This window comes from Silene latifolia, chromosome 10 (assembly GCF_048544455.1).
Source record: "Silene latifolia isolate original U9 population chromosome 10, ASM4854445v1, whole genome shotgun sequence".
Classification (NCBI taxonomy): domain Eukaryota; kingdom Viridiplantae; phylum Streptophyta; class Magnoliopsida; order Caryophyllales; family Caryophyllaceae; genus Silene; species Silene latifolia.
In genome coordinates, this window is record NC_133535.1 from 158,183,783 (window position 1) to 158,209,732 (window position 25,950).

The following is a 25,950-nucleotide window of genomic DNA, read 5'->3' on the forward strand; positions in this document are numbered from 1 at the left end:
AAAAAATTCGAGAGACCCCTTCAATTTCATATATTATCGTCATGAAAATAGTAAAAAAATTAACCAAAGAGTACCATAATTTTTATTTATAAGACAGTGAGAAATTTTACATGGAACTACTTCTAAAAGTGTATAATTCTATAGATATAAAAATATATATGCTTAACAAACAATATTAGTATGCAATTGGTGTGTTGGACAATCATTGAATATACTAGCCTAACGTCCCAGGTTCGAACCCTTGTAGCATCATTTTGAAATTCAATTAATTAAATCTAACTTTGAACATACAAAAAAAAAAATAAGCCAAACCTAACCATAGTGAGATTCGAACACAAGACCATCAAGGAAGTTAATAAACCTCTTACCACCAGACCAAGAGCATCACCATGCTAAAAATAGGCGCTCTAAATATGTAAACATAAATTTTCAGTTTTTTTTTTCTTTTTTTTTTTTCGTCACGTGAGGGCACGTGCCCTCACTTTCCCCTCCCCAAATCCGCCGCTGGGTGGGTGCCCACTTTGTCCCCTCTACCCATTTCCACTCACATAATACCCGTCGCAATATCCGACCCGTCGCAAGGGAGACCTACTGCAAGAGTAAATGTACTTTTGACATAAGCTTGAGATAAAGACAAGGTAAAGCTTACATAATCTAAACTTCTTTCCAATTTCTAAAATGAAAAAATATGTAACTTACACTATGTTAACTCTTACATTGAGAGTGAAAAAAAAAATCCTCTAAAATTCATTATTCCAAAAAAAATATAAAAAAAAAATATATACATTTATTTCTAACTTTCGTAAATTTTTGGATTGATATTGCCACCGATATAAATTCATTCGTCTGCATGCTTCATTTTCCGTTAAAAGTTAAAACCATCCAATTTAGTCCGTCTTTGAGCCCTTCCATCCCCCCTCTCCCAATTTCAACACTTCTGCATTCTAAGGTTTTTGAACTATTTCTTTGCTCACACATCCGTAAAATAGTCTAAATACCCGCGGCAATATAAAAATTTTACCTTCCCCTAAAGTACTCTCCATTAAGAAAACAAAATTCTTGATGATGAATTTTATCCTCCTTTGAAGCTTGAACGAGTCGAGTGCATCGAGTTAAGACGAAAAGGAGATTAGTGTAAGCGCGTTTAAGCGAACCATTTGGTAATTCTTTTCTTTGGTCGTCAAGTTCTTGAACTATACCTTCACAATTGAACCAAAATTCGTCTGCGCTCGTCTTTGTGCATTGATCGGCGATACACAATATATTCTCCATACTTGAGCTCAACTCGGGTTTAGAGTCGTTAGTTTTCTTAAGCATGTCGTTCATGTCTTGAGTCAATTTTGCTAAATCGATATCAACGTATTTCTTCGCTTTCTTGAACTTTTGTTTCATCTTTGAGGCGAGTTCTTCAGTATGTTTGAGACGATTTTCATTGTCCTGTTATATGTAATGTAACCAAATTTATTACTTTTAGCGAACATTTAGAAAAATAAAATTTATCTCAATGCTCGAACTAATTAAAGATATAACAACTACTTATCAGTTGATTTAAGTGTTCATCGGTACAAATAATGTTAAACAAACCGAAGAAATAAATGTAGTCATTGGTCAAATATAAAGGGCGATATATTTAATTTGGACAGAATGTCACGTTAGTATATATTGTACCTCGGCAATTCTCATTTCAGACGGACCATTTCCGTCTTCAGACAGAAATATGTGACATTTTTTTATGGTAAATGTGACCACATAACGATAAAATGCTTTAGCTAGTATTACAACTACAAATTGTTGTTCCGTTACTTTTTTTTATCAAACATGTGATCACATTTAACTGTAAAAGGATCATATATATATCCGTCTAAAAGTTTTAGACGGTCTTAAGGGAGACTTGCTGTACATACCTCATGAAACGACTTTGATTGCTTGGGCTGCTTGACTTTTGTACCTGAACAAACATGAAGTACTTTAGTAAAACAAACACTGTTAAGCTTTCATCTTTACGTTACTTTACGTGAATAATCAAATGTACATGGTAAGTCTATAGTAAAACGGTTTTACTAAAAAAACAAATCACGTCTAGTAAAACCATCTGATGCTGTTCTAATACCAGGTGATGATTGAGGTTTAATCAATGATTTTATACCCTACGAGATTATAGTAATTAATAACGTATTGTAAGATCATCTTATACGAGTATTTGTACACTAACAATTTAAACCGGAAGATTTTTTTTTGCCAGCCGTTAAATAAAAAAAAAAAAAATTATGAACAAATAATGACAACAAAAATTGAGAACTTACCACATGAATTATAGTAACTCTGGATTGCTTCGATCTGGTTCATCAATTGTTCACTTGAGGAAGACAATCTCATTGCACGAGAGGAGGCAGCAACAGCGGTGGCGGAAGTCAATGACTTAGAGCTCATTATCGGTGTTTGGCGGTTGGCACCACCGTGGCAGTGGTTGTACTGGTTACGTAATGACGAAATCGGAACTAGTTTTATAGAGTAAATAAAGTACTGTAGGAGCTTATCCTCTCACACTACTCTATTTGTAGGGAAAGGGAGGTGTTACAATTAGAATTGAACGAGTCTTGACTCTTGTGGTCTTTTTCACACGTTTTCAAAGTCAATGGCCCTGCATTTTATGAATCCATAAATAGAGCTGGCCATTAGCACGGGCTGACCCGGCCCGGCCCAACCCCGACCCATCTTGACCCCTTATTTTATGCAACCTGGTTTGACCCGGTCCGGCCCGTCGCTGGCCTAGCCCGGGTCCTAAAATTCCAGCCCATTTTAGCAAAAATAATAAATAAATAAATAAATTGGTAAGGCCCGCCAGCCCGGCCCGCTTCGGGCTCTGGCCGAGTCAAGCATATCCCAACTCGGCCCGGCTCGACCAGGCCCGCCCCTCCCCTGGCCTGGCCCGGGTCTGACCAGGAGAACCCGGCCCGCCCCCTGGCCAGCCCGGGCCGACCCTAGCCCGGCCCGAGTACAGGTCTATCCATAAGTGTTGTTTAAGATGGAGTATTGTCTTAAATCTTAAAACGGGTTAAATATTATCACTTGGTAGTAACAAAGACAAATTATTTGACATTTTTAGACAACTTGTCATGTAATTTGGTATGTATTTGAATTGTCTTTAAACTTAAGATAGATATTGCTCTTATTAAATGAGAATTTGTATTTATTAATTAGTTTTTTATTAGACGATTTTACATAAATATTATGCAGAACAATCAAACCACCAAGACCGTGATCTGAAAATTAGGCTTTAAACTAACTCGTATTACAAGGATTTGTGAAATTTTATTTGTTTCGGATTATGATAGAATAATTTATTACGAATGGTAGCCTTCTTTCTAACACGAATGCGCGGTTGAGGTTGTGGACATCCAAACATCCAATTCCCTAGTCATCCAAAAACAAAGTCAATCTTGGATAAGTTTGACTTGGACATACATCACCAAGGAAGGATCTAAAATATTAATGGCATAAAACATCTACTCCATTAAAGTACTAGTATCAAATAATTTCAAAATCTTCAAGTTTGTACCTTTTAAGGTTTTATTAATCACAAAATCTGACTTTAGACGGATATACTCGTCTATAATGAGACTAATTGTTTATTAATACAACAGAAGGGACTGCCTCTTGGACTAGTCCTTACGGAAAATTTGTGAGAAATATGTTCCTATAATACTCCCTCCGTCTCATTCATTTGTTTACCTTTAAATTAAAATATTTCTCAAAAAAATATAAAAGGTAAACAAATGATAGAGATGGAAAGAGTAATATGATTATTATGATGTTTTATTTTATGTAACTTGTATTTCACTTCATTATCAGTTTGTACCTGAGTAATGAATATTCGACTTTATACATCTATTAAAAGGGTTTTGAAATCTTTGAACAAGACTATTATAGATTTACAGTCAACCAGAATCATACAAGTCTGAAGTTAAATCTTGTTCATAAAATAATGAGATCGTTGACAATAACTGTCAGAATATCGACAATATAATACCTCGAAAAGCAGTGATTAATGGAGTAGGACGTGATCGTTGACAGCTTTGAGCGAAACGACCTTCATAACTTGAATATATGGGTTATGGACTTTAATGAAACTAACTGATGTATATCTTCTATGTGCAATGTGAGCTGACGGGTGAATCAGAAATATTGCTGCGACTTCTATTTTCGATGCTCTGTATCCAATCACAAATAATAGGGTTGACGGCTTCTGGACACTCGTCATGAGGGCAATGGCCTGCAATAACGCAATCATGATTGTATGTATCCGTAAATGTTACCCACAGCCATTATTTCATAAAAGATTATTTGAGACGATTCTTCATGTGAGATCTACCTAGTACACAAAAACTTCAGAGAGACGTCTCTCAATAACGTTATTGAGAGACCTCTCACATGATGGGCTGAGGGACCCACTGAATACCCCTATAATTAAACAAGGATTACATAGGTATGATTTGGGTTGATCACATATGTGAGACCGTCTCATTCAAGACTCGACACCATTTTTGAAGGTTTAAAAGAAGGTTCTTGCATAGTTACCTGCATCAAGCTCCTTATAAACTATCCCTTCACAGTACTTTCGGAAAGTTGCCAGCTTGGAAGAGGAGTCGGCTATCGGATCCCTCATTCCCTAAGAAAAGAAAAGAAAAGTTCATCAGGTAAAAAATAAGGTACGATGTACTCCCAATATCTTTCAAGTTTTATGGCACAATCTCGAGAGTTACCTGTATAATCAAAGTCTTATCTTTTGACCTGCTGAGAAGATGATTGAGAGGGATGGACAAATTGAAGCTGAATACACTTTCCAAGAACTCGATGGATCCAGGATCATACGACTTAAATAATTAAGGTTAACAATATTGAAAAACAGGAAACTGACAGAGAACGATAATCTTGTATGAGACGGCCTCACATGTTAGGCCAACTCCAAATCCTCATTTGTTGTATAGTTAATGGATTGGTCTCACATGAAAACCATCTCATAAAAGTTTCACAAATTCTTATTTCAGACGGGCTATTTCCCGTCTGAAATAAGATGGACCAATTGTAGCCATTTTACGATAAAATGTTACTATTTTCTGATAAAATGTTACCATCATTTTCAGGGTAAAAAGTGACAACTTTAGTTGTAACATTTTGTCATTAAATAGTAACATTCTATTAAAAAAATGGTGACATTTGGTCCGTCTTATTTCAGACCGTCTGAAGCAAGACTTATTGTAAAAGTTTTTGTGGACAGAGAATACGGATTTCTTCAGTAGAACAGTGCATATTCAACATTCAAAATTGGGAAAGGATACTGCTCTGAGCATTTCATTGATGAGCCAATCATCAGCTCTGTCTGGCCGCTTCACGCCATAAAACAAAATGGGAATAATAAGAAACCATTAACGATTATATATAGCAAATGACACAAAACTATGATATGGAATACTTTTTTTTTTTGGAAATATAATATCGAATACTAGAGTAATAGAAGGCGTCATTACAGTCGGGTAGCAGTTCTTCACTAGGCCTCCAATGCTGAATCTCAAGTACCGCACAAGTGCTCTAGCCCCGAACCAGGCAGCTCCAGATATTTGTCTTTCCTGACATGGGTTTCAAAAAGGCGATTTTAATGCCGAAAAGAAACTGTATTTAACAAGAAAGGAACAATGAAGGATATTCGTAGGTTACGTACCTTGGCGAATAATAGTGAGGAAAATCCTGGAATACATTCTCCAGCTGTGTTCATAAGAACAATAGACTTAACCAATGAAGGCCAAAGACCACCAACAATGGAGATGAAGTATCCTGACATACAGAAATCCGAAACAGTAAATATTATTGAGAAGAGACCCATTTTTTAAATTTACCCTCACAAAAGCACAAATGTGCATTATAAACATACCACCCATTGAGTTCCCGACAAGATGTGTTGGCTCGCCCACAACCTCAACGATGAAGTCACGCAGTAATTCAGCCCACATGAGCTCTGAGTATACAACATTCGGCTTTTCAGACTTGCCAAAGCCCAGAAGTGTGATGGCCCAAACTCGATTTCCACCATCAGCTATACTAGAGATATTGTCTCGATAATGTTCGTAAAAAGCTCCAAATCCATGGACAAGAAGAACAGCAGGCCCTTCACAGCCAACAACTGTGTACTGAAACAAAAATAAATAGTGCTTTAATGGGGTAGGTCACCAAAGTGGAAAATAATGCTAAACTTCAAAGCACCAAAGTGGAAAATATTGCAAATAAATAAATAAGAAGTTGTAGTCCATGCCATTATTGCAGCATGTAAGCTGTGAATATAATACCTGAATCAGGTGGCCTTTCCATCTCCATACTCGGTTACGGTATGGTTCTCCCTTCCTCTGTTGACTCTTCAAACTCAAAAGCGAGTACCACTATATCATAATATTTCTACAGTATTAGTTTGACAGCAAGTAAATAGAAATAAGCTCATTGAATTAACATATATGGTCTATATCTCAATTCTCAATACCTCAATTGAGCATACTGTATCAATTGCAGCAGCAATAGTAGCTGCTGAATACCCAAATGGAGATAGAAATCCTCCATTTCGCTCTTTCTCGTATTTGATAGCTTCATAGTGTACTCTCCTTCTAGATATGATACCAAGCTGCAGAGCACATCCAAAAAGAGCTAGAAATGAAGCTCCAGTTCTGCTTTCAGTTTCTCGTAACCTTTGATGGACCCTGAAATCACACCAGGCTAAAATTTAAAACTAATAGGATATCCCTAGCTTTCTATAAGCACATAAAACTACGCTAACAAGTTCAACAGGTCTTAGTACTAGTGATCAAGAAACCAGGCAAAATCGAGAATTTGAGATATCTTCAGAGGATAACTTACTCTTGCCAGTCATCTCGACCTGTACCTTCTAAATATCTCAGATATGCAGCCAATGCATTCAGCACAACTTTTGAGTCACCAGCAACTATATTCCCTCTGCTCGTATTGAAGACAGAACCCTTACGCTGCTTCCGCTGTATTCCGTTAATGTTTTGAGTACTTCTTCCCATATTTGATAGGCTTGACTCCGCACTGACAGAACCACGAGAGTTTATCAACTCTGCATGATCATTTCTGAATATATCTTCCGCTGAAATGTCTTTGATGGAAAACCATTGTTGTTTTTCTTTCTTAAATTGGCTCATGAATTCACCCATATCAGTAATGGTAGGCAAATGACCTGATTCACGTACATTAGCAGCAATTCCAATGACATTTTGTTAGAGTAGGACACCGGGATTTAAACCAGGGCTTAACATCAGAAGTGTCAAACCTAAAAAGTTTTAAATACTAAGAATAGGCGAATAGCTCACCCCAATCCAACTCCGCTTCAAAACTGGGTAACTTTGGAATACTAAACAATGAGATATCATCAAACTGAAGTTTCTTCACGTCTTTGTAAAATGTCGGTAGGTCATCCACGTTCTATACACAATCATGAGCATATTATTAGTCATACTCGCATCAAATATTTAATGAAACCTATATATAAGACAAGACAAACACCAATACCTTAACATCATAAAATGGAGTCCGCCATAAATGAACCTCGGGTTTCCATTCCAGAACAGGATCTTCGGCTAGACCCTTCTTAACTAAATCAATCAAACAATGCAAATCATACTCTACCTCCTCTTCTGCATATATAGTGGTTGCTTTCACCTGATTGAGTACTCGCCAATATAAATAATCGAGGTGAGTTAATACATGCTTGGTGCTTTTCACGTATATATACCATCAAACATCACAGCTAGCAATCCTAGTATACCTAATGTGTAACAACCTCTTTAACCAATCCATGCAGGATCTTTTCCGCACGCCCGAACCTTATCATAAGATTTGATCCTTGTTCCTTGAGTGACCTTCTTAGACCTTCCACAGCAATAAGAAGGAGCTCCACCATTTCATCATCAAAACCTGCACTAACATTTTAACATTGCTACATAAGGCCACCTATCCACACAAGAACACGTAAGCCGCTAAGGCCCTAAATCACAATCTGCCATGGCAAACATTGTTTAAACTTTTCGAATGGCTGGTTCATCTTATCATCTATAACTATAGAGAGAGCATCAATGGCAGGTTCAAAAACTAAAACTGACACCCTTTGCTTTTGGCAAAGCACTAGTTTTCTTCCCACTTTTGTTCGAAACTAAATAGTTCCTCCGTCCCGGTCAATTCTTGTCCTTTGGTTTTGGCACAAAGACCAAGGAAAGAGGAGGAGACCAATTACTAAATGACAAGTGGACCAAATTGAGTGCGAGTGATCAAATTGCTTATCAAATTCATTCTTAAAATAGAAAGAACAACAAATGACTGAGAGTCTGAGACACCCAAAAATGGAATAGGACAACAAATGACCGGGACAAAGGGAGTACCTCAAAGAGTGCCAAAGTCATGTTTGAAAGTTGAAACTTCACAAACATATAGGTTTCCCCAGCTAATTTCATGGATTATACAACCATGAGTACAGCATTATCGATTTATCGGTCTTCAATTGCAAATTTAGCATCAAAATCCATGTGATCATGGTTCACAATTAGTATCATATCATCTATAATCAATGGCAGAGCTAAGGGGCTAGCAACTCGCAAAACTCTTGCCTCCCTAGGCAATTAAAAATTCGAATTTTTTAGTCATTTTTCTTTATTTTCTCTTCTAAGTTACTCTATTACTCCCTCTATTCCGGTCATTTGTTGTCCTTTTCCATTTTAGGGTGTCTCAGTCATTTGTTGTCCTTTCTATTTTAAGAATGAATTTGAAGAGCAATTTGATCATTCACACTCAATTTGGTCCATTTGTCATTTAGTAATTGGCCCCCTCCTCTTTCCTTGATCTTTGTGCCAAAACCAAAGGACAACAATTGACAGGGACGGGGGAGTACTCTATTACATTTCCAGTTCGCCTCCTATAACTTCCAATCTATTTTCAGCTCCCTAAAATCAAATCTTCACTCCGCCATTGCCTATAATCATACTCAATATCTCTTCTAGAAGATTAACATGATTGATACAATAACATCACATTTTCTCAACTAATAATATATCACAAGTTGCAAAACAATGTAGCTCATTTCACACAAATTCAACCAAACAAAACAACAAATGCAACAAAACTTCGCCATTAAAAGAAAAAAACTCATAGCATAAACGCATCACCAAACAAAAATGTCAATCAATTGACAAATTCCGTTCTAATCATTTGTTTACGTTTGATCGAAAAATCTCACAAGGAATAGAAAAATAAATAAACAAATGATTGAGACGGAGGAAATCGAAAAAACCTAAAATGCGCAATTTAAATTCGAATGAAAGAGAGAAAGGAGCAAAACTTAACGAGAAAGAATGCGGTGATCAAACACATAAACAGGAACGACATTGCGATTCTCGGCGACGGCGGCAACAACACCAGGATGATCATCAATGCGAAGATCATGCTTGAACCAAACCACCGCACCGCCGCCATTTCCGACGCTTTTACTACTCTTCAATTCGGAAGTGAGAGAAAATGTGCGGCGGCGGAGATAGCAGTGTGTGGTGGAAGGTAGGGTTAAGGAGAGAGGTGAAGGTGTGATGAGAAACGCCATTGTTGATTGGAGAGAAAAAGTTGATGGAGATATTTTATAGTGTGTTCATCGTCGTCCATGGGTTTTCAGTGGGGACGAAGAAGTGAACAACTGCTGAGCTCTATAGTTCACATATTCTATTTTTTGTTTTCTTTCTGAGATTTGTGATGTTTATTTGTGGTTGAGAAATACCGGACCGTAATAACCGAACTCAATATCGGATTCGGGTTATATCAGGTCAATAACTATCACTCGGGTCAGTTACGACTCGGGTCAAAGCAGGTTGGTTTATATCGGTGTCAGGTTAGGATAGGTTTGATTCGGTTACAATTCATGTCGGGTACTTGGGTCGCCTTCAAGTTGATCATCAGCGGGTGGCAAGTCGGGTTGAGTCATTAACGGGTTAATATCGGGTTATGTTCATATTATTATGTTAGTTTATTATCTCTCATCCACCGAGGTAAGACAATATCGGATCACAGGTCAGGTTGGGAAAATTGGGGTGTTATCGGTAGTTGGTAATCGGGTCAAATTGTGTCGGGTCATATCGGATTTGGATCGTATCGGTCAGCCAACCTTTTCGAGTCAGGTTCGGGACGTTATCGGGTCGGGTCATTTCGGGTCAAATGATGTATCGGGTTGGGTTTATGTTGGGTCATTATCAGGTCCGATTATTTTATCACATTACTTCAACTTTTTACCATAAATTTAGTTTTTAAACCCTTATTTGGTTTAATTACTTCATTATCAAGTCAAACGTAACAATCTAAACACAAATCAGTTCCATTTTGATCAATATTAACATTAATAATTGTCGGTTCCTCAATTTAAACTGGTCAATATCGGGTCGGGTATGGTTCGGGTTCGGGTCACTGATCATCAGATCATGTCGGGTTACGAGTCATCATCAGGTCGGTTTCGGGTAGCAATATTCTTGGGTTCTATCAAGTCGGGTTTGGATCGACATTCGGGTCGAGTCAGGCTTGTCAGCTCTAGTTATCGGTTATCGTTTAGCCTCTAGCCGGGTAAGCTTTTGTCATCTGACTCATCTCTAGGGCCGACTAATCCGTCATCCAAACCGTATCCAAATAACGGTTCGATGAATCGAACCGTTTTTTGAACACCCAGCGAGGCAGCGATATTACTAGTTACAACCGGAGCGAGCAAACAGCTTAGTAAAGCAAACATGACACTACTCCTAAACTATCCATCCTCTTGCTTCACCAATAAACTCCTTCACCATACCACCAATCCCAAATCAATTAAATTCACCATAATCTCCCAAAATTCGCCACAATCTCAAGAACCAACAATCACAAATGACCCAATTACAAAGCCCACACCTTCATCTGGGCTCGGGTTCGGGTCAGCCCAACAACCAAAGCCCAATTCCACCCCACCATCATCATCATCATCATCAAATGGGGGGAAGAAGAAGGGTAGGAAGGATATTATTAGGAGGAATCCTGTGGAAAAGCCTGCATTTTTAGGGAAGAAAAGTGGGAGTGAAGAGATAAAGGAATCATCTTTGAATGAAAGTGCTTTTTTGCTTACTTGGTTGGTTCTTGGTGGGCTTATTTTTGTTGAGGGTATTGCTCTTTCGGTTTCAGGTATTCGCTTTTACTAATTCTCCTGCAAGACGGTCTCTTTTATAATTTTATTAATATTTGGTTGATAGAATGATAGATGTGTAGTTGTAACTTCTTAGGTATTTTTGTTTATGTATGTTTAGAATTTTGTTGCGAATTATTGTGTGAGATGGTATCAAGATAAGATTGTTAGTTGAGACGAATACATAAAATGTGTTAGTTAGGGTTGGTTGAATGGTTGAGGCCCAAGATTGTTCTTGTTAAGGTATAAAACCATTGACTGACCCTTAACCAAAAGTTTAAGCTGATAGTTGAGGCGCGATCAATAGTTCTGTACCTTAACATGTTGGTTTTATGAATGTAAGACTAATTTTGTTGTTATTGAAATTCACATAAGACGGTCTACTAATTCTTTAGGTATTCCTCATTTGATCATATAGTTAACTGATTTGTCTAACGTGTAAGACTGTCTCATAAAAAAAAAGGGTTATGTAATCGAGGAAAAATAGAGTTTGGCTGGAGGTGATACCAATTACAATGTAGTGACCATTGTTCCACTAGGATCATTGTTTCTTGTAAACCCCTCTAAGCATTTTTACACGATAAGGTGTAACCGACTAACCGATGTCCCCCCCTCCCTGTGACCTGTCTGTCTTCTCTGCATTTTTACATTTGAGCTCAGTCTCATTGCAAGATGGAAGCTTTTACGGGTCCATAGTTGGTGATGTTTGTAGTTATGGTTTTTGCTAGGTAGAAGTGCAACTCATCCGATAATATGGGTTGGTTGTTGATGGTAATGGTCATTTACGTCAGGAAATGGATCAACTTGTTTATTGAGTAAATATGCTTTAATCCATCATAATCTACAATCAACGAATACCGAGTCTTTGGTGACTTTGGAGCTACTAATGATTTGATTATATGTAGGGTGACAACATACATATTGTTGATGCTTAAGTGGCTGACTTATTATTTTGGCTGCATAAACAGGTTTCCTGCCAGAAAAGTGGGATAAGCTGTTTGTAAAGTATGTCTACCCATCTTTCACACCAACAGTATTCCTGTTCGTCGCTGCTTCTGTTGTATATGGTGTCATCAAGTATTTTGAGAATGAGAATGCGAGGAGCCCAAAATGATGTTTCCTTTTTAGGTCATTGTATATGTCTTTTTGCTTTCTTTCTTTGTAATTGTAACGTGCACCACCCGAAGTTGAATTGTTTACTGATTCAAGTCAATCCAAGGAGATTTGATGGACTATGCTTGCAGTTTGTTAGCAATAGGAGGCTATGTAATACGGAATATTTCAAAATTGTTTGGGAGTGCTTGCAAAGTGATTACAGTAAGATATTGTAAAACCATTCTATTTACCCAAATACCCGTGTACATTTTCTTACGAAATACCTAATACTTATATAGGGCCATTTGGGTAATTAACATGTGCGGTTTTATAATAGTGCTTATGTAAAACTGCATTATATGAGTACTCTGTATTTTTGCTCTGCATATATCAAGTATTTTACTTATCCGTTGTAAGTCAGCTGTACTGAAGTTCTGACTTATGCGACTTCCTGTCCGGAACTCCGGACATTTATGCCAGTGACTGGCTGACTGAAGCTCTCATGCTGCAGCCTGCAGGAAGTTTTCTCCAATTTTAATTAAGGTGTTCATCACATGTGAGTTACCTTTATCGTAAACCTTATTTGCTTATAAAATCTAGCATGGCATGATCTTCAGTTTGCTCGGAACACTTACCACTTTACCAGGTATGTTGGAGATTCACTTGTAATGATTGTGAAAGTGGCTTGGCGAACTTATGAGTTAATTTACCATATTATATAAGCTTTAAAGCTAATCTCTTTTATGAGGACCCTTTCAGATGATTCATGCAGGTACATGCGGTTGGCTATCTATAGGGTTGCAGGGTTGCAGCTTGCACAACGATCCTTGAGTTTAAGATGAAAGACCTCCGTGAAGTTAAAGACCTTGTTAATTGTTATGCTGCAGACTGCAGTACTGTGTCCTTCCAAGATTATACTCCCGAGTTCATTTCCAGGTATGTGCTGTATAACGAGTATTTTACCTCAATTCCTCAAATTCCCATTTTCTCTACGATACTACTCCGTACTACCTTGTTCCATTTTTTAAATAGCGCAAAATATCTCATTAATCTGCATGCGTTTCTTTTTATGTTAAGAAACGGTCAATCCATGCAATTTTCCACCCAGTTTTCATTGTGTCACTTGAGGAGTTGAGGTAGGCGGCTTACATCCAAACCCTTCTACCTCTGCCATTTCGGGCAGCCCTTGAGGCACGCGGTATTGTTGATGTTGTAAAGATGTCAAATTCTCATGCATATGTTCCAGTGATGCAATATTGCAGTCTGTTGTCACACAATGTGCTGTACGTCCATGTAATATTTAGGCTATGATTTGTAGTGCATCCTTCCGCTTAACTTTGCCATAGGCGTTGAGGTAAGGACGTAAGGTGTTCTTGTTGTCGCTGCCATTGTACGATACTCCATTCAGATCGGACATTGGTTTACTACAAGAAGCGGGAGTAAAGTTTAAGTCTACCCTTCACACTTCTATCCCACCACATGTATAACCACTTGACACACTCGCTACCTTGCTGCCTGCAAGGCTGCAACATCCGCACCTAAATATCCCACTAGTTGGGTAGTGTAGTAATTTGACAAAACAGTTATTTTTCCAAAACGGGAACGTAAACATATACTCCAATTAAGACGCCCTAAAAAGGAAATGTCTGAACAAGTGGTTGGGACGGAGCCACAGACGGAGATTATATATATTAAATGTTTGTATATGTTGGAATTTTTATTGAAGTTGCCATTTTCAAAGTCTTTTGTTTCTAACTCAAATTTGTTCGATGTCAAATACCTTGTTTACAGTTGACAAACCAGAGGGAAGTACTATCATGTGTCCTCAAGAATGGAAGGTACCCTTGCCTGTCTTTTTATTTTGTACTCCGTAGTTTATTCTCTTATTCGATGAAAGTTTTTACACTTTTTTTGCGGGAAATGGAGAACAGACTAATCAAGCCATCGAACAACTAGGTAAGGTGAGGGAATTTCTGTGTAGATGTAATGATTCACGACGAAGCCAGTAGTTGATCTACACTACATGCTTACCGAATATTTTGAAAAATTAGTAGATATAAGATACGAGTAACTTAGTTGGTAAAGACGTAAACTTATTGAAATGTTGGTACTCATGACCTGAGGTTGAACCCGTCAGTGTTACACGGAGTAATTACCATTGTTACCATCTTTATACTAAAAAGAAATTAATAAAATATAAACAGAGAATAAATAATTCTGACCATGATAAAGTCCAAGTCTCTTCGGCCGGATCGCCCACAAAGGCATTATACAGAAGAATGTTTTTATCAAAATATTATTTTGCCGGTGACTTCAGGTTATTCGAGTCATTAAATAACAGCAGAAAAAATAAATGTCAAAGCTGACAGTTGTAGCATTTTTATGTATGGAATCCATCAACTGTGAGTCTCTGACCAATTCTTGTTACGCTTATTTCATTCATTTATCTGCCCGATTTCTTTTCCATAGCTAATCTACAATAATGGATTCACTGAACAACGAATGGAACTACGAAGAAGAAGACATAGCCCACAAATTCTACTTCTTCAACGTCCTCAAAGACAGCCGTGTACATCTGCTTTTCTCTCCGAAACCCGGGTCCAAGATCATCCCTCCTGTCGATGACCTATTTACTGGAGTCAAAATCAGAGACGTGGTCCTCTCCGATGATGTTTCAGTCCGAATGTTCCTCCCAGGTGACGTCTGCTCCTCAACCAAGCTTCCTGTTCTATTCTACGTCCATGGTGGGGGCTTTTGCTTTTGCTCTGCCTTTAGTGTTGACTACACTGGCTACCTCACACGCCTTGTTGCTGAATGCAATGTTATCGCTGTCTCTGTTGAGTACGGATTGTTTCCCGCTCGCCCCATGCCTGCGTGTTATGACGATTGTTGGTTTGCTCTGCAATGGCTCACATCGCATGCTGATCCCAATATCTGTGACCAATCTGCAGATGCTGATACTGGTATGTTCCTAAGTCCTAACTGCATACTCCCTCTGTCCCGGTCATTTGTTGTCCTTTTCCATTTTTGGGTGTTTCAGTCAATTGTTGTCCTTTCTATTTTAGCAATGCATTTGATGAACAATTTGGTCATTCACACTCAATTTGGTCCACATGTCATTTAATAATTGGCCATCTCCTCTTTTCTTGGTCTTTGTGCCAAAACCAAAGGACAACAAATGACCCTGACTGAGGGAGTATAATGGTTGGCTGTTTACTTTTGTGCGCAAAGCCCCCTGACAGCCCTATTGTCAACCAATGTAGGCCCCCATGATCCGTGGATTACAGACTACGCGGATCTCAACCGAATCTTTGCCGGGGGAGATTCAGCAGGCGGAAACATCTGCCACAATTTGTTATCCCGTGTAGGAAAGGTGGGGCTGCCGAAAGGATTGAAAGTAGAAGGGATGATATTAATTCACCCATACTTCGGTATAAATGATAAAATGTGGATGTACATGTGTCCGACAAATGAGGGTCCTAGAGATCCTAGGATGCGGCCAGCCGGAGATGATCTGGCTCGACTCGGGTGCAAGCGAGTGCTGGTTCTGGTAGCGGAAAAGGATATGCTGAAGGATGTCGGCGTGAAGTATGTGAAGGAGCTTAAGAAGAGTGGATGGAAAGGGAATGTGGAGCTTTTTGAGAGCAAAAATAGGAAGCATTGCTTTCTTATCTCCAAGTATTTGGATCCCGAGGCAATCGCGGTTAATCAACGGATTAAATCGTTCATTAATCGCGATTATGTTGCTTAATCGACGGATCACATATTTACTTGATTCATGTTCTTGCCTAATGTAAATGTGTGATAATAACCCGGCTTCGGTTTTAATTACAAGTGGGTATTGTTTGAATTGTAAACTTGCTTAATTTAGATTATTCTTTAGATAAAATATTATTTTTATAAAATTCATTTATCGTGTCACATTCAATTTTGTAAGTTTCTTTTTCCGAAACTTGGTACCTCCTGCACATACTTTTTGAACCCTGCGAAGTATATGTAAGAGACCGGTATCAAAGCTCAGTTCCATCCAATAACGCTTTATTAGTTATCTAATTTTAAACTAATACGGAGTAAAATATTGATTAATTAATATACAAGTTTTTATCAACCATTTTTTAAAGGTTGACACGAAATGTTCCATACCTTTAAACAAGCCGACCTTGAGGACATAAAAAATCATGAAATACGTGACTTCCCTTATAAGTTGTATCCAACCATAAGTTCATAACCACCAAAGTCAACATCAACTTCAATACCCATTAAAGGCATTTATCCATAATTGGACCGGATCAAGTCGGGTTGCTCAGGGACATTGACCTTGCTTCTTGGCTGAGCCGGAGGGTCCATTTTTTTTAGGGTTATTTAATGACAATAATCCAACCTAAGCCTTCTCTTCCCCATTTAATCCATCCTATCGATTATCTCATAATAATCCGATCTATTTCATCATTTAACTTGCATTGATCTCGTCCATATTTGACCTGCTTGAACCGGTTACCCAACAAGTCATGATGTGGGCCCACTTCTTTTCTATTTTTTCTACTCCGTATTTCTCTGTCTTCTGTTCTTCGTTCTTCATTTCTCCGTTCTTCATTTCTTGTCCTTCTTTTTCTTTTTCTCGTGGATCCATCAAAACCTTATTTAATCCCCATTTCTAAATTCTGTTCAACATCAAATCATAAAAACCTTATTTAATCTCCATTTCTAAACCAATTTTTGGTCCAACCAAGTAAACCCAGAAAAATCAAAATCCTGAACCCTTGCGGAATCAGGTGACAGGCGATTACGAACAAGCATCTTCACCCTTTAAAACGATTAGATTTAAAATTAAAAAAAGGAACAGTCTTTTAACATTTCTTTCAATTTTAATTTCTAGGTATTTCTGGGGTTTTTGTTATGTGAATTGGGTATTTTCAGTTTTGTGTTTAAGAGATGAGTTTATTAACATCAGGAGCATAAACAACATGGTCATACCAACTTCAATTCAACTTCCAGTATAAGAAATCGCCATTGTTGTTGTTTCAAGCTCGAGTTTTGAGTTTTGACGACCGCCGCCGTCGATGTAGAAGATCTTCTGTTCATTGTGTTTCTCAGGATGAGGTTAAGAGTAGCAATAAGAAGATAAAGATGGTGTTGGGCATAGTGAAAACGATGGTTCATGGGTTAATTTAGGTAATGTTGATGCTGATTGGTTTGGTAATTCTGGTAATTCTCAGAAGAAGTAAGGGATTGGAGACTAAATTTAAGGTTTTAGGATCAATAATAAACCCAGATCTTCAATAATAAACCAGGTCTTCATAAACCCGATTTCTGGTACTTGATCGGTGATGAGGATTGTTGATGATGAAGGATATGTCAGAGGGAGATTATTGAGTTTTTGGTTAAATGGGATAAATTGGGATTTTGGTGTTTTACAGTAGAAGGAAGACACAGGGGTGACTAATAAGTCAGTCATTTTACTAGAGGGAACCGGCAGTACAAGTTGCCCTTCCAAAAGTTCATTAAAAGTTAAATGATGAAATAGATCAGATTAATATGGGATAATCAATAGGATGGATTAAATGGGGAAGGAGAGGCTTAGTTTGGATTATTGTCATTAAATAACCCTTTTTTTTAAAGCTTTAATTTTGAGAAACTGGGGGTGGGTTGAGATGGGAAACTAACCCTGATGGACTAGGTTGATAGAACGATCATCTCTATACAATAAGGTGATATTGAGTTTCGATACTACCATTTTATGTAGTTAAAAGACCGGTACAAAGACTCATTACTATTCAATAAGGTGATATTGAGTTTCGATACTACCATTTTATGTAGTTAAAAGACCGGTACAAAGACTCATTACTATTATTGAGAGTCGTTCTATAATTATCATAATACGATAAAATAAAATTGTTCATTTAAAGATAAATGTTATCACCTTCTCCTTCTAATCTTTTCTCCGACCTTCTCCTCTAACACAAAATCTCATTATAGACGGCACATATCCGTATATAACTAAAGACGGGTCAAATACAATATCACATTCCTAATAGGACAAACAACAAGTGGGGTGGTGGGCAAAACATGTCACCACTTTCATTGTATTTGACCCGTCTATAGCAAGTTCGGAAATACGTGACTTCCCTTATAAGTTGTACACGTGTCCCCAACCATAACCACCAAAGTCAACATCAACAAACAATACTCATTACTCATTAAACCATCCATAATCCTAATTCATCATCTCAAATTCTTCTCATCACGGCATCACATAATCAAAAAAAAAAAAAAGTCTCACAGTTTAAAATCGTCTCACACAATAATTACCGTAAAATGGATTACACAAACAACACCGTTACATACACATACAAAGACGACGACATTTCCGAAAACTTCTATTTCTTCAACGTCCTTAAAGACGGTCGTGTCCACGTGTTAGCTCCTGATACGCCCGACGCCGTAAAAATACCTCCGTCAGATGACGTCACCACCGGGGTTAAAATCAAGGACATCAGCATAAATGATGACGTCAGTGCACGTGTGTTTCTTCCGCCATCACGTGACGGAGGAGGGGAGAAGGTTCCGGTGTTCTTGTACGTGCATGGGGGTGCGTTTTGCATGGGGTCTGCGTTTTCCGTGGAGTACACGCGCTTTTTGAGTACTATTTCTAAGGAGTGTGGTGTGATTTCCGTGTCGGTCGAGTATGGGTTGTTTCCCACGCGCTTGATACCTGCGTGTTATGAGGATTGTTGGTTTGCTCTTCAATGGTTGGCTTCTCATGGTGACCTCAATTTTAATGAAGGTATGAATTTTTAATTATTTAATTTATTTTTCTTGTCGTAAATGGAGCCACAGTGGCGATCGATTTTGATGCCAAGGAAAAATTCGAGAGTTTTAGTAAAATTTCCGAATTTTGCATTTCTTGTTTGGCCCTCTAATATTTTTTGTCCCCTATAACTGTAAATCTGGACTCCGCCAATGCGGATTGACTTTTGAATTAATTGCGATTCTGGAATAATTATTAAAATTGGGTCATGAGGATGAAGCGTAACGTTTTATGTGGGGCTAGCACAATACAAAGATTGTGTTATCCGAAACTTACTTCATCCCAAAATTTGCAAGTGCATTTGAGTCATTGGGGTTGGGTTCGGTTAGGACTCGGGTAACATATGTTGAGTCCACCGCAATGGGTTTATAGAAGTAGGTGCAGTAAACTATTTGAGTCATTTGTTTAGCTTTGGTTTTAACACAAAGACCAAGGAAAAAGGAATGGGCCAATTATTAGATGACAAGTGGACTGAATTGGGTGACGAGATCAAATTGCCCCATTCTTAGATTAGAAAAGTAAACAATTGAATGAGACACCCGAAATGGAATACGTAAACAAATGATCGAGACAATTAACTCACAAGCAAATGAGATCCCATCCTAAAACCAATGAGAACTGACTAGCTAACTAGCTTATAAACTAGTCTCCTCATCACTCTAATTCTACAGCTATAGGACAATATCCGAACACACACATATGAAGAGACCTCAACAATTCTAGCTTTAACCAAGTGGTGTTAGTCCAGTGGTAGCCGGGTTAAACCTTGAAGCTTGCAGAAATGCAGGAGTTGAGAGGTCCCGGGTTCGACTACCAGCGGGGCGATGATCACTTGGCCACTGCAGCTTCCGAAGGGGTGGTTTACATGGTCCATGTGGTGGTGCGGGAATGCATGGGCCCCGGGGGACTCAACCCTAGTCATCAAAAAAAAAAAAAAAAAAACAATTCTAGCTTTAGATTTCACTTATAGTTTTACATTCTTGATTGTTACACCTGCAAAAGAAGCCTTGAAAATGACAAGGTTTGGTTAAGAGATATACGCAGTCTTACCTTTATGCTGACCGTATAGATAGTCGGGAAACACAAGGAATGCAATTTCCTAATTATTTTTCCCGATTGAGACTACTGAACACTTGCGCTCCCAGCATATCGAACAATGTTTGTGTTCTTCCTTGTGCTCTCTAATGTAGCTGGAATCATCCCTTTCTATTAAGCTAATACAGTAATACTACTCCGTATATCTAATAAGTTTGCGTTCTTCCTGTTGCGCTCTAATATAACAGGACAAGACCCATGGATAAAAGACCATGCAGATCTAACACGAATCTTCGTAGGAGGAGATTCAGCCGGAGGGAACATCTGTCACACTTTAGCAACGCGTGCCGGGAAATTAGCCCTACCAGGGAGAGCAAAGGTGGAAGGAATGATACTAATACACCCATACTTTCATGAAAATGACAGGATATGGCTATACATGTGCCCTACAAACGACGGTCCTCAAGACCCGAGAATGAAGCCTGCAGCAGAGGATCTGGCTAACTTAGGGTGTGATAGGGTGTTGGTTTTCATCGGCGAGAAGGATTTTTTGAGGGACGCGGGGAAAATGTATGTGAAAGAGTTGAGTAAGAGTGGATGGAAGGGAAGTGTTGAGTTAATGGAGAATTTGGATAAAGAACATTGTTTTTATTTGGGTAATTATCTTGATGAGGAAGCTATTGCTATTAATGAAAGGATTAAGTTGTTTATTCGTCGTGGGAAGGCGAATATGTAAGTTCGTGTTAGCTGAGTTCAGATCATTTCAAGAGTGAGGGCTTTTGTCGAGATGTTAATGATTTTTTTTAAGATAGTATCGGCCGGTGTAGGCCCTTTCAAGTTTCATATTTGGTACTTGGTAGTATTGTAGTATGTAATTCGATAGTTAATTCATTATGGCGTGATATTCATGACCTGATTCAAAATTCATTGACATAATTACTAATAACTGTGTAATGAGAACCTTGATTTGGAGCTTAGTGCTAAATAATTTCATATTGCAAATTTAATTTGTTGGCATATTGTAAGCCTTCAATCTTGTGTAAAGTGGTTTTATACTAATACTATAAAAATGATCCAAACATAACCCTGTTAATGGGTAAACAGTGGTTACTAAAAAATCCTGTTTTACGTTAATTTTGTGTAAAATGTAATACGGTCTTACATAAGTATATGTATGAAGTAGTGTATGTGTGTGTTTTCATTCTCCATTTGCTCAATTCTGTAGTTCTTTTCATGATTAGGCCCAGTTTTCTTGTGCTGCGAGTCTGCGACTATTAAACTATTTCAGCCCATGGCCCAACTAGTTTGGGCCAAGCAACCTTTTGACGGACTTAAAGTGTAGATTATGCTTATGGGCTGGGTTGTCTCATGACTTTTACGTTACGATGCAGTTTATGATTTAGACCAACTTCTTTCAGACTTAATTTCAACTCATTTCAGTTTAATTCGGTTTTACTTAGTTTAACTATTCAGCTCAGCTTCATTCACTCCAATTCAGTTTAGTTCTATTCAATTGAAAAGAACATAAACTTACTTTCACAAAGTTAGCGACTTACCCCGTATCTGAAAGATAAAGGTGAATAATAATGTGTAATATTGTAGAATATCGGACTCTGTATTTGAACTAGCCAACATCTTATGTCAATACATATTATCTGTACCATCACTCACATACATTCGGAGATTAATATTATAGATTAATATTATATCCTCGACTTACAACTTAAATTATTACGAGTAGCTATATTTCATTATTGTCGAAAAAAAAGACAAAATAACTTGTGAAATTGTTTTATGAGTGGGAGGCAATGGTTCAAAAATTCAAACCTACCCACTAGTTAATAAGCCACGGTGCCACACCTTAAACCCTTAAATTCAACAAGGGCCCCTTTGTGTAGAAGGTATAGTACTCTTATTGTGTTGATTTTGTTATCATTTACTTGGACACTTAGTAAATTATGTGGGGATGCACTAAGGCACACGCCAATATCCCACACCGTTTAGGTCATTATGTGCCTCATTTTTGTGCACAAAGTCGTCTTTGTACTTTGGTTATTCATACATACAATGACGGAGTTAGGGAAGGGTTAGCAGGAGTGAGCGCCCCAGGATGCACCAAGGCACACGCCAAAATCCACACCGTTGAGCCATTATGTGCCTCATTTTTGTGCAAAAAGTCGTCCTTGTAGGGTTAACAGGGACGCTCGTCTTTACTGTACAGTTATAAATTTTCGAACATTTTTCGAGTTTTCTCTTATATCATTACTCTATAACTCTTTTATCTCATAGAGAAAATATCGTAAATTGGTGTACCCCTTAAGGATCCTATATTGATATGTTTAATTACCGCGAATTACACGCGATAGTCATACTCCTTCTAACCCGTCAATTCTTTACGTTCTCTTTATTTAAGTGTCTCGGTTACACCATATTGCGTATTTTTTTATGTTTACATGTTAGTCATATTAAAGTTACTTTTCCTTGTTATGTGTATGTGCATGTTTTATTTATGTTTTTTCTTTCATTAATCGATCTTTGTACCAAAAGCAAACGTAAAATGTTGATCTGAACGATATGAATTGTACATTGATTTAACAGAAACTTGTCTTGATTTGTCTAGTGGATTAATTACTCAACAATCATGGAAAACATTAATTTCTCCATGACAAAAAAGTTATAAAAGAAAGGGTACCCTATATCAGACTCACAAATTCTCATTGAAGACATGACATATCCGTCACAAGCTGAAGACGGATACCATTTTACCTCACAATGTACCCACTTTTTCTCTCTCTGCAACACTATTCATGTGGTCCCCTTTCTCCACTAACCCATTTTGTTACCATTTTATCTCACAAAATATCCGTCACAAATGGTAACCCGTCACAAGGGAGACCAATTGTATCAGACTTTGTTCATGTACGTAAAACTCCCTAATTTATGCTTTACCAGTATTGATATGATACGTATATTTCAAATAGACTAGTACAACAATTTAAAGGCTTTGTGCAGTTGTAATCATGGCTGATTTTATTACCCACAAATTCTTGATTAAGACATAATATCGAACTTAAATTTAAAATGGATAAGTATATACAATAGATAAGACAAAAGAAGGATATGTCTAGTGACTAATAAAAATTTTGTCATATATATGGAGGTGGAAGTATATTTGACCCGTTTTTATCTTAAACAGATACTGCTATTACTAGACTTGGCAAACCGTTCAGTTGGGTTAGGCTGGGTCATTTTCGGGTTGATGTTTATGTAGTTATTTGGGTATAATAGTCAATAATATGCAATAATAAACATTCGAGTCAGCTGGTTGAACAGGTCGGGTCAATTCGGGTCTCGAGTCAGATTCAGGTCTTCAATTCCGATGCGAGACGGGTTATTCAGGTCGGGACAGTTTTGCAAGGTCTAATTGACATCCAAGAGAGATTTACTTTTTTTTGGGTGTAATCATGGGTGAATTTAATTAATTTAGGTTAATCATGAGTGCAATGAGCTAGCTGTCAATGGTTTGATTAGTCGCACCATTTGGGGCCCTAATTATACCTGATTAGCTATTAGTCATTAGTTAACTACTGTATTGGGTACTTTTGTTAAAAGCCTAATGTAGTTAAGCATCTCTATTCTCTAATGAAGCTAGTGTTAGCCTTTTTTTTCCCTTAGTTTTATCAACATGTTGATTGTTTCATGCAATTTGGAATATGGTTGTTCTTAAGTTAAAAATGTGCTTTATAGTACCGACTATGGAATATAGTTTATCCGTCTATAAATTAAAATGACTTCTAAACTATACGATTTAAACATTACAGATTTATAACTACACATTAAAAAGATAGATATTTCATCTAGATTACTATATTTTCTTGCAAAGGATTAAAATGTCGTTAAATACTAGTACAAATACGGTTGTTTCTCGGGTTAGACAAAGCGGCCTCGCAAATTTTGAGAAGCAACGAATGACATTTGTGATTGTCGGTGTGCGATAAATCAATTTCATACAGAGATCGGATCCTTGTTAAAAAAGCCTCCAAGCCTCCAACTTATTGGTCTTTTGAATAATAATCTTGAAAATAAAAATAGATAACTAATTGTAGAGAAACATTATTTTTTAACAAATTTTTATAAATGGTTAAAAGCTTTTGACATCTCACATCAGGTTAAAATATTGTTAAAAAGGAAAAGGAATTTTACGACTTTATGTGACCGTCACAAGTAAGGCTTACGATCAATTTTCACATTGCTTCAAGCCTCCAACTCATTGGTTCACTATGATAAGTTAAACAAAAACTTTAAACATAGAAATAAATACTTTGTACTATGAATCGTATATACGGCCAATCAATCAGCAAGTATGAAACGAAAGCAAAAGTATGCATGCCTAGTTATGTGTGAAGGAAATTTCAATTATTCGGTGCGACTTTATAGAATTAAAAAAGTACTTCAAAAGATGGGAATAAAACTGTAAAATAATCAAAGTTGTGAATAGATGATAGGAGTAATTTATTTATAGTACATGCATCATTTTTATTTTTATTTTTCATAAAATAGTAGACTCTGATAAAATCAGGATTTATAGTTAGCGAGAATAAAGTAATGTCATAAAGTAAACTCAAAAAAAATTCTCATATTTAATTAAAATTTTCGAAGTTTTCATTTTTTTCAGTTGTGACAAGCGTCCTGATTAGCCTCTCCTTCGCTCCACTATTGCATTATGACATGACTAGTGACTCTAGTGAGGTTAAATCATAAAGAGTAAACCTATGGGCTCAAATCCACGTAAAGTTTATGTGAATAAAATCCAAATCTTCAAATTGATGATGTTGTGATGTACATTATTGACGAGTTGTCGATTTTATGATACAGATTGCGCGAATTTTTTACATGAAAAACTAACATTTCAATGGTTTTGTTTTGAACGATATAAAGTCCGACTTGTTTGTAACAAGCAGGTGGCCAGGTGTGATGATCCGCACACTTGAACCCTTAGTTTTATTTTATGCTTATGTAATTTTATTTCCTTGTACTTTTTTAGTAAGTAAGTTCTTAGTTTAGCTTAGTTTTAGAATAGCTTTTATTTCCATAAATGGGTATATCGCTATTCTGAACTAAACTTGAAAAATCAATGTTTCCTGCTACCAGGATGTAAATATCAAATTTCCCTCTTTGGGGAGTACTAGTCAATCAAACATCTGCTTCCCACCAAGTTGCCTTCTTATTGCTTGTTGTTGCTTTCTTGTGAACGACTCTTGCCTTCACCTTTCTAACAAGCCCGTGTGTGTCGATCGAGACTAGGATTTCGACACCCCCGACCCGAGACCGATTACGAGTGCCTAGTGCTTGACAAACACTAGTGTCTAACGCTCTCGCTTTCATTCTTGTCAAAGCGTTTAGACAAAGGTGCGCGTCACGCCCCGACTCAAAGTTTCGGACCGTGACATTTGGTATCAGAGCCCGGTCTTCTTGACGGGCTGCTGTATACGATGGCAACAAAGGCGGTAGAACCGAGGTGGGACTAAAAGTGATACTAAGGCCAAATCGCGGCTTTAGAGAAATTGATGGACGAGAAAATTCCATCCTTGGAGGCACTCATTGTGAGTTTGGGAATACTCACCATGTAGTTGAGGAGACGGTAAAGGGCATCTTTGCCCGCCGAGACCGTAGACGAGTCCATAGAGGGGCATGAGAGCCGCCTTGTGGCCGTCGAAGAGGCGATTCCGAAAGAGTATAACTCGGATATGGGTTATCTCTATGATAAAGTCGAGCA

The 25,950-nt window shown here is 37.6% G+C and overlaps 5 protein-coding genes and 1 long non-coding RNA gene across 7 annotated transcripts; 3 read left to right on the top strand and 3 right to left on the bottom strand.

Moving 5' to 3' along the window:
* Positions 1–649: 649 nt before the first annotated feature.
* On the bottom strand, positions 650–4,123 carry LOC141606586 (putative serine/threonine protein kinase IRE3). Its single transcript, XM_074425774.1, has 4 exons — positions 4,031–4,123; positions 2,304–2,498; positions 1,905–1,948; positions 650–1,437 (listed from the first exon to the last, which is right to left on the bottom strand). The coding sequence occupies exons 2-4, from the start codon at positions 2,428–2,430 to the stop codon at positions 1,018–1,020; spliced, it is 591 nt and encodes a 196-aa protein (XP_074281875.1). The 5' UTR covers positions 2,431–2,498; positions 4,031–4,123; the 3' UTR covers positions 650–1,017.
* Positions 3,895–9,763, bottom strand: LOC141606585 (uncharacterized). Of its 2 annotated transcripts, none has more exons than XM_074425772.1 (14): positions 9,397–9,763; positions 7,844–7,977; positions 7,573–7,722; positions 7,374–7,485; positions 6,901–7,240; positions 6,530–6,743; positions 6,342–6,431; positions 5,930–6,185; positions 5,720–5,832; positions 5,529–5,627; positions 5,340–5,387; positions 4,764–4,874; positions 4,579–4,669; positions 3,895–4,273 (listed from the first exon to the last, which is right to left on the bottom strand). In XM_074425772.1, the coding sequence occupies exons 1-14, from the start codon at positions 9,644–9,646 to the stop codon at positions 4,149–4,151; spliced, it is 2,133 nt and encodes a 710-aa protein (XP_074281873.1). In that variant the 5' UTR covers positions 9,647–9,763; the 3' UTR covers positions 3,895–4,148. The 2 variants fall into 2 exon arrangements, with proteins under 2 accessions (XP_074281873.1, XP_074281874.1); XM_074425773.1 differs by having other exon boundaries at positions 7,844–7,982; positions 9,397–9,522.
* Positions 9,764–10,778: 1,015 nt separating this feature from the next.
* Positions 10,779–12,718, top strand: LOC141606589 (protein LPA2). Its single transcript, XM_074425777.1, has 2 exons — positions 10,779–11,235; positions 12,205–12,718. The coding sequence occupies exons 1-2, from the start codon at positions 10,812–10,814 to the stop codon at positions 12,348–12,350; spliced, it is 570 nt and encodes a 189-aa protein (XP_074281878.1). The 5' UTR covers positions 10,779–10,811; the 3' UTR covers positions 12,351–12,718.
* A 94-nt stretch (positions 12,719–12,812) lies between these two features.
* LOC141606587 (2-hydroxyisoflavanone dehydratase-like) lies at positions 12,813–16,259 on the top strand. The gene is made up of 4 exons (XM_074425775.1): positions 12,813–13,267; positions 14,123–14,169; positions 14,801–15,294; positions 15,595–16,259. Exons 3-4 carry the CDS (start codon positions 14,814–14,816, stop codon positions 16,080–16,082), a joined length of 969 nt encoding a protein of 322 aa, XP_074281876.1. The 5' UTR covers positions 12,813–13,267; positions 14,123–14,169; positions 14,801–14,813; the 3' UTR covers positions 16,083–16,259.
* Positions 16,260–16,780: 521 nt separating this feature from the next.
* On the bottom strand, positions 16,781–17,394 carry LOC141606590 (uncharacterized). Its single transcript, XR_012526763.1, has 2 exons — positions 17,306–17,394; positions 16,781–16,992 (listed from the first exon to the last, which is right to left on the bottom strand). It is a non-coding gene; the product is annotated as an uncharacterized LOC141606590 (long non-coding RNA).
* Positions 17,395–18,445: 1,051 nt separating this feature from the next.
* LOC141606588 (2-hydroxyisoflavanone dehydratase-like) lies at positions 18,446–21,176 on the top strand. Its single transcript, XM_074425776.1, has 2 exons — positions 18,446–19,115; positions 20,423–21,176. Exons 1-2 carry the CDS (start codon positions 18,647–18,649, stop codon positions 20,908–20,910), a joined length of 957 nt encoding a protein of 318 aa, XP_074281877.1. The 5' UTR covers positions 18,446–18,646; the 3' UTR covers positions 20,911–21,176.
* The last annotated feature ends 4,774 nt before the right edge of the window (positions 21,177–25,950 follow it).

Coding starts and splice junctions, on each gene's coding strand:
- LOC141606586 (XM_074425774.1), bottom strand. CDS start 2,430: ATGAGCTCTAAGTCATTGACTTCCGCCACCGCTGTTGCTGCCTCCTCT. Junction 1,949..2,303: donor GAGTTACTATAATTCATGTG/GTAAGTTCTCAA, acceptor ATGTTTGTTCAG/GTACAAAAGTCAAGCAGCCC. Junction 1,438..1,904: donor AATCAAAGTCGTTTCATGAG/GTATGTACAGCA, acceptor TACATATAACAG/GACAATGAAAATCGTCTCAA.
- LOC141606585 (XM_074425772.1), bottom strand. CDS start 9,646: ATGGCGTTTCTCATCACACCTTCACCTCTCTCCTTAACCCTACCTTCC. Junction 7,723..7,843: donor TGCATGGATTGGTTAAAGAG/GTTGTTACACAT, acceptor GTACTCAATCAG/GTGAAAGCAACCACTATATA. Junction 5,388..5,528: donor TGAAGAACTGCTACCCGACT/GTAATGACGCCT, acceptor TATGGCGTGAAG/CGGCCAGACAGAGCTGATGA.
- LOC141606589 (XM_074425777.1), top strand. CDS start 10,812: ATGACACTACTCCTAAACTATCCATCCTCTTGCTTCACCAATAAACTC. Junction 11,236..12,204: donor TATTGCTCTTTCGGTTTCAG/GTATTCGCTTTT, acceptor CTGCATAAACAG/GTTTCCTGCCAGAAAAGTGG.
- LOC141606587 (XM_074425775.1), top strand. CDS start 14,814: ATGGATTCACTGAACAACGAATGGAACTACGAAGAAGAAGACATAGCC. Junction 15,295..15,594: donor ATCTGCAGATGCTGATACTG/GTATGTTCCTAA, acceptor CAACCAATGTAG/GCCCCCATGATCCGTGGATT.
- LOC141606588 (XM_074425776.1), top strand. CDS start 18,647: ATGGATTACACAAACAACACCGTTACATACACATACAAAGACGACGAC. Junction 19,116..20,422: donor TGACCTCAATTTTAATGAAG/GTATGAATTTTT, acceptor CTAATATAACAG/GACAAGACCCATGGATAAAA.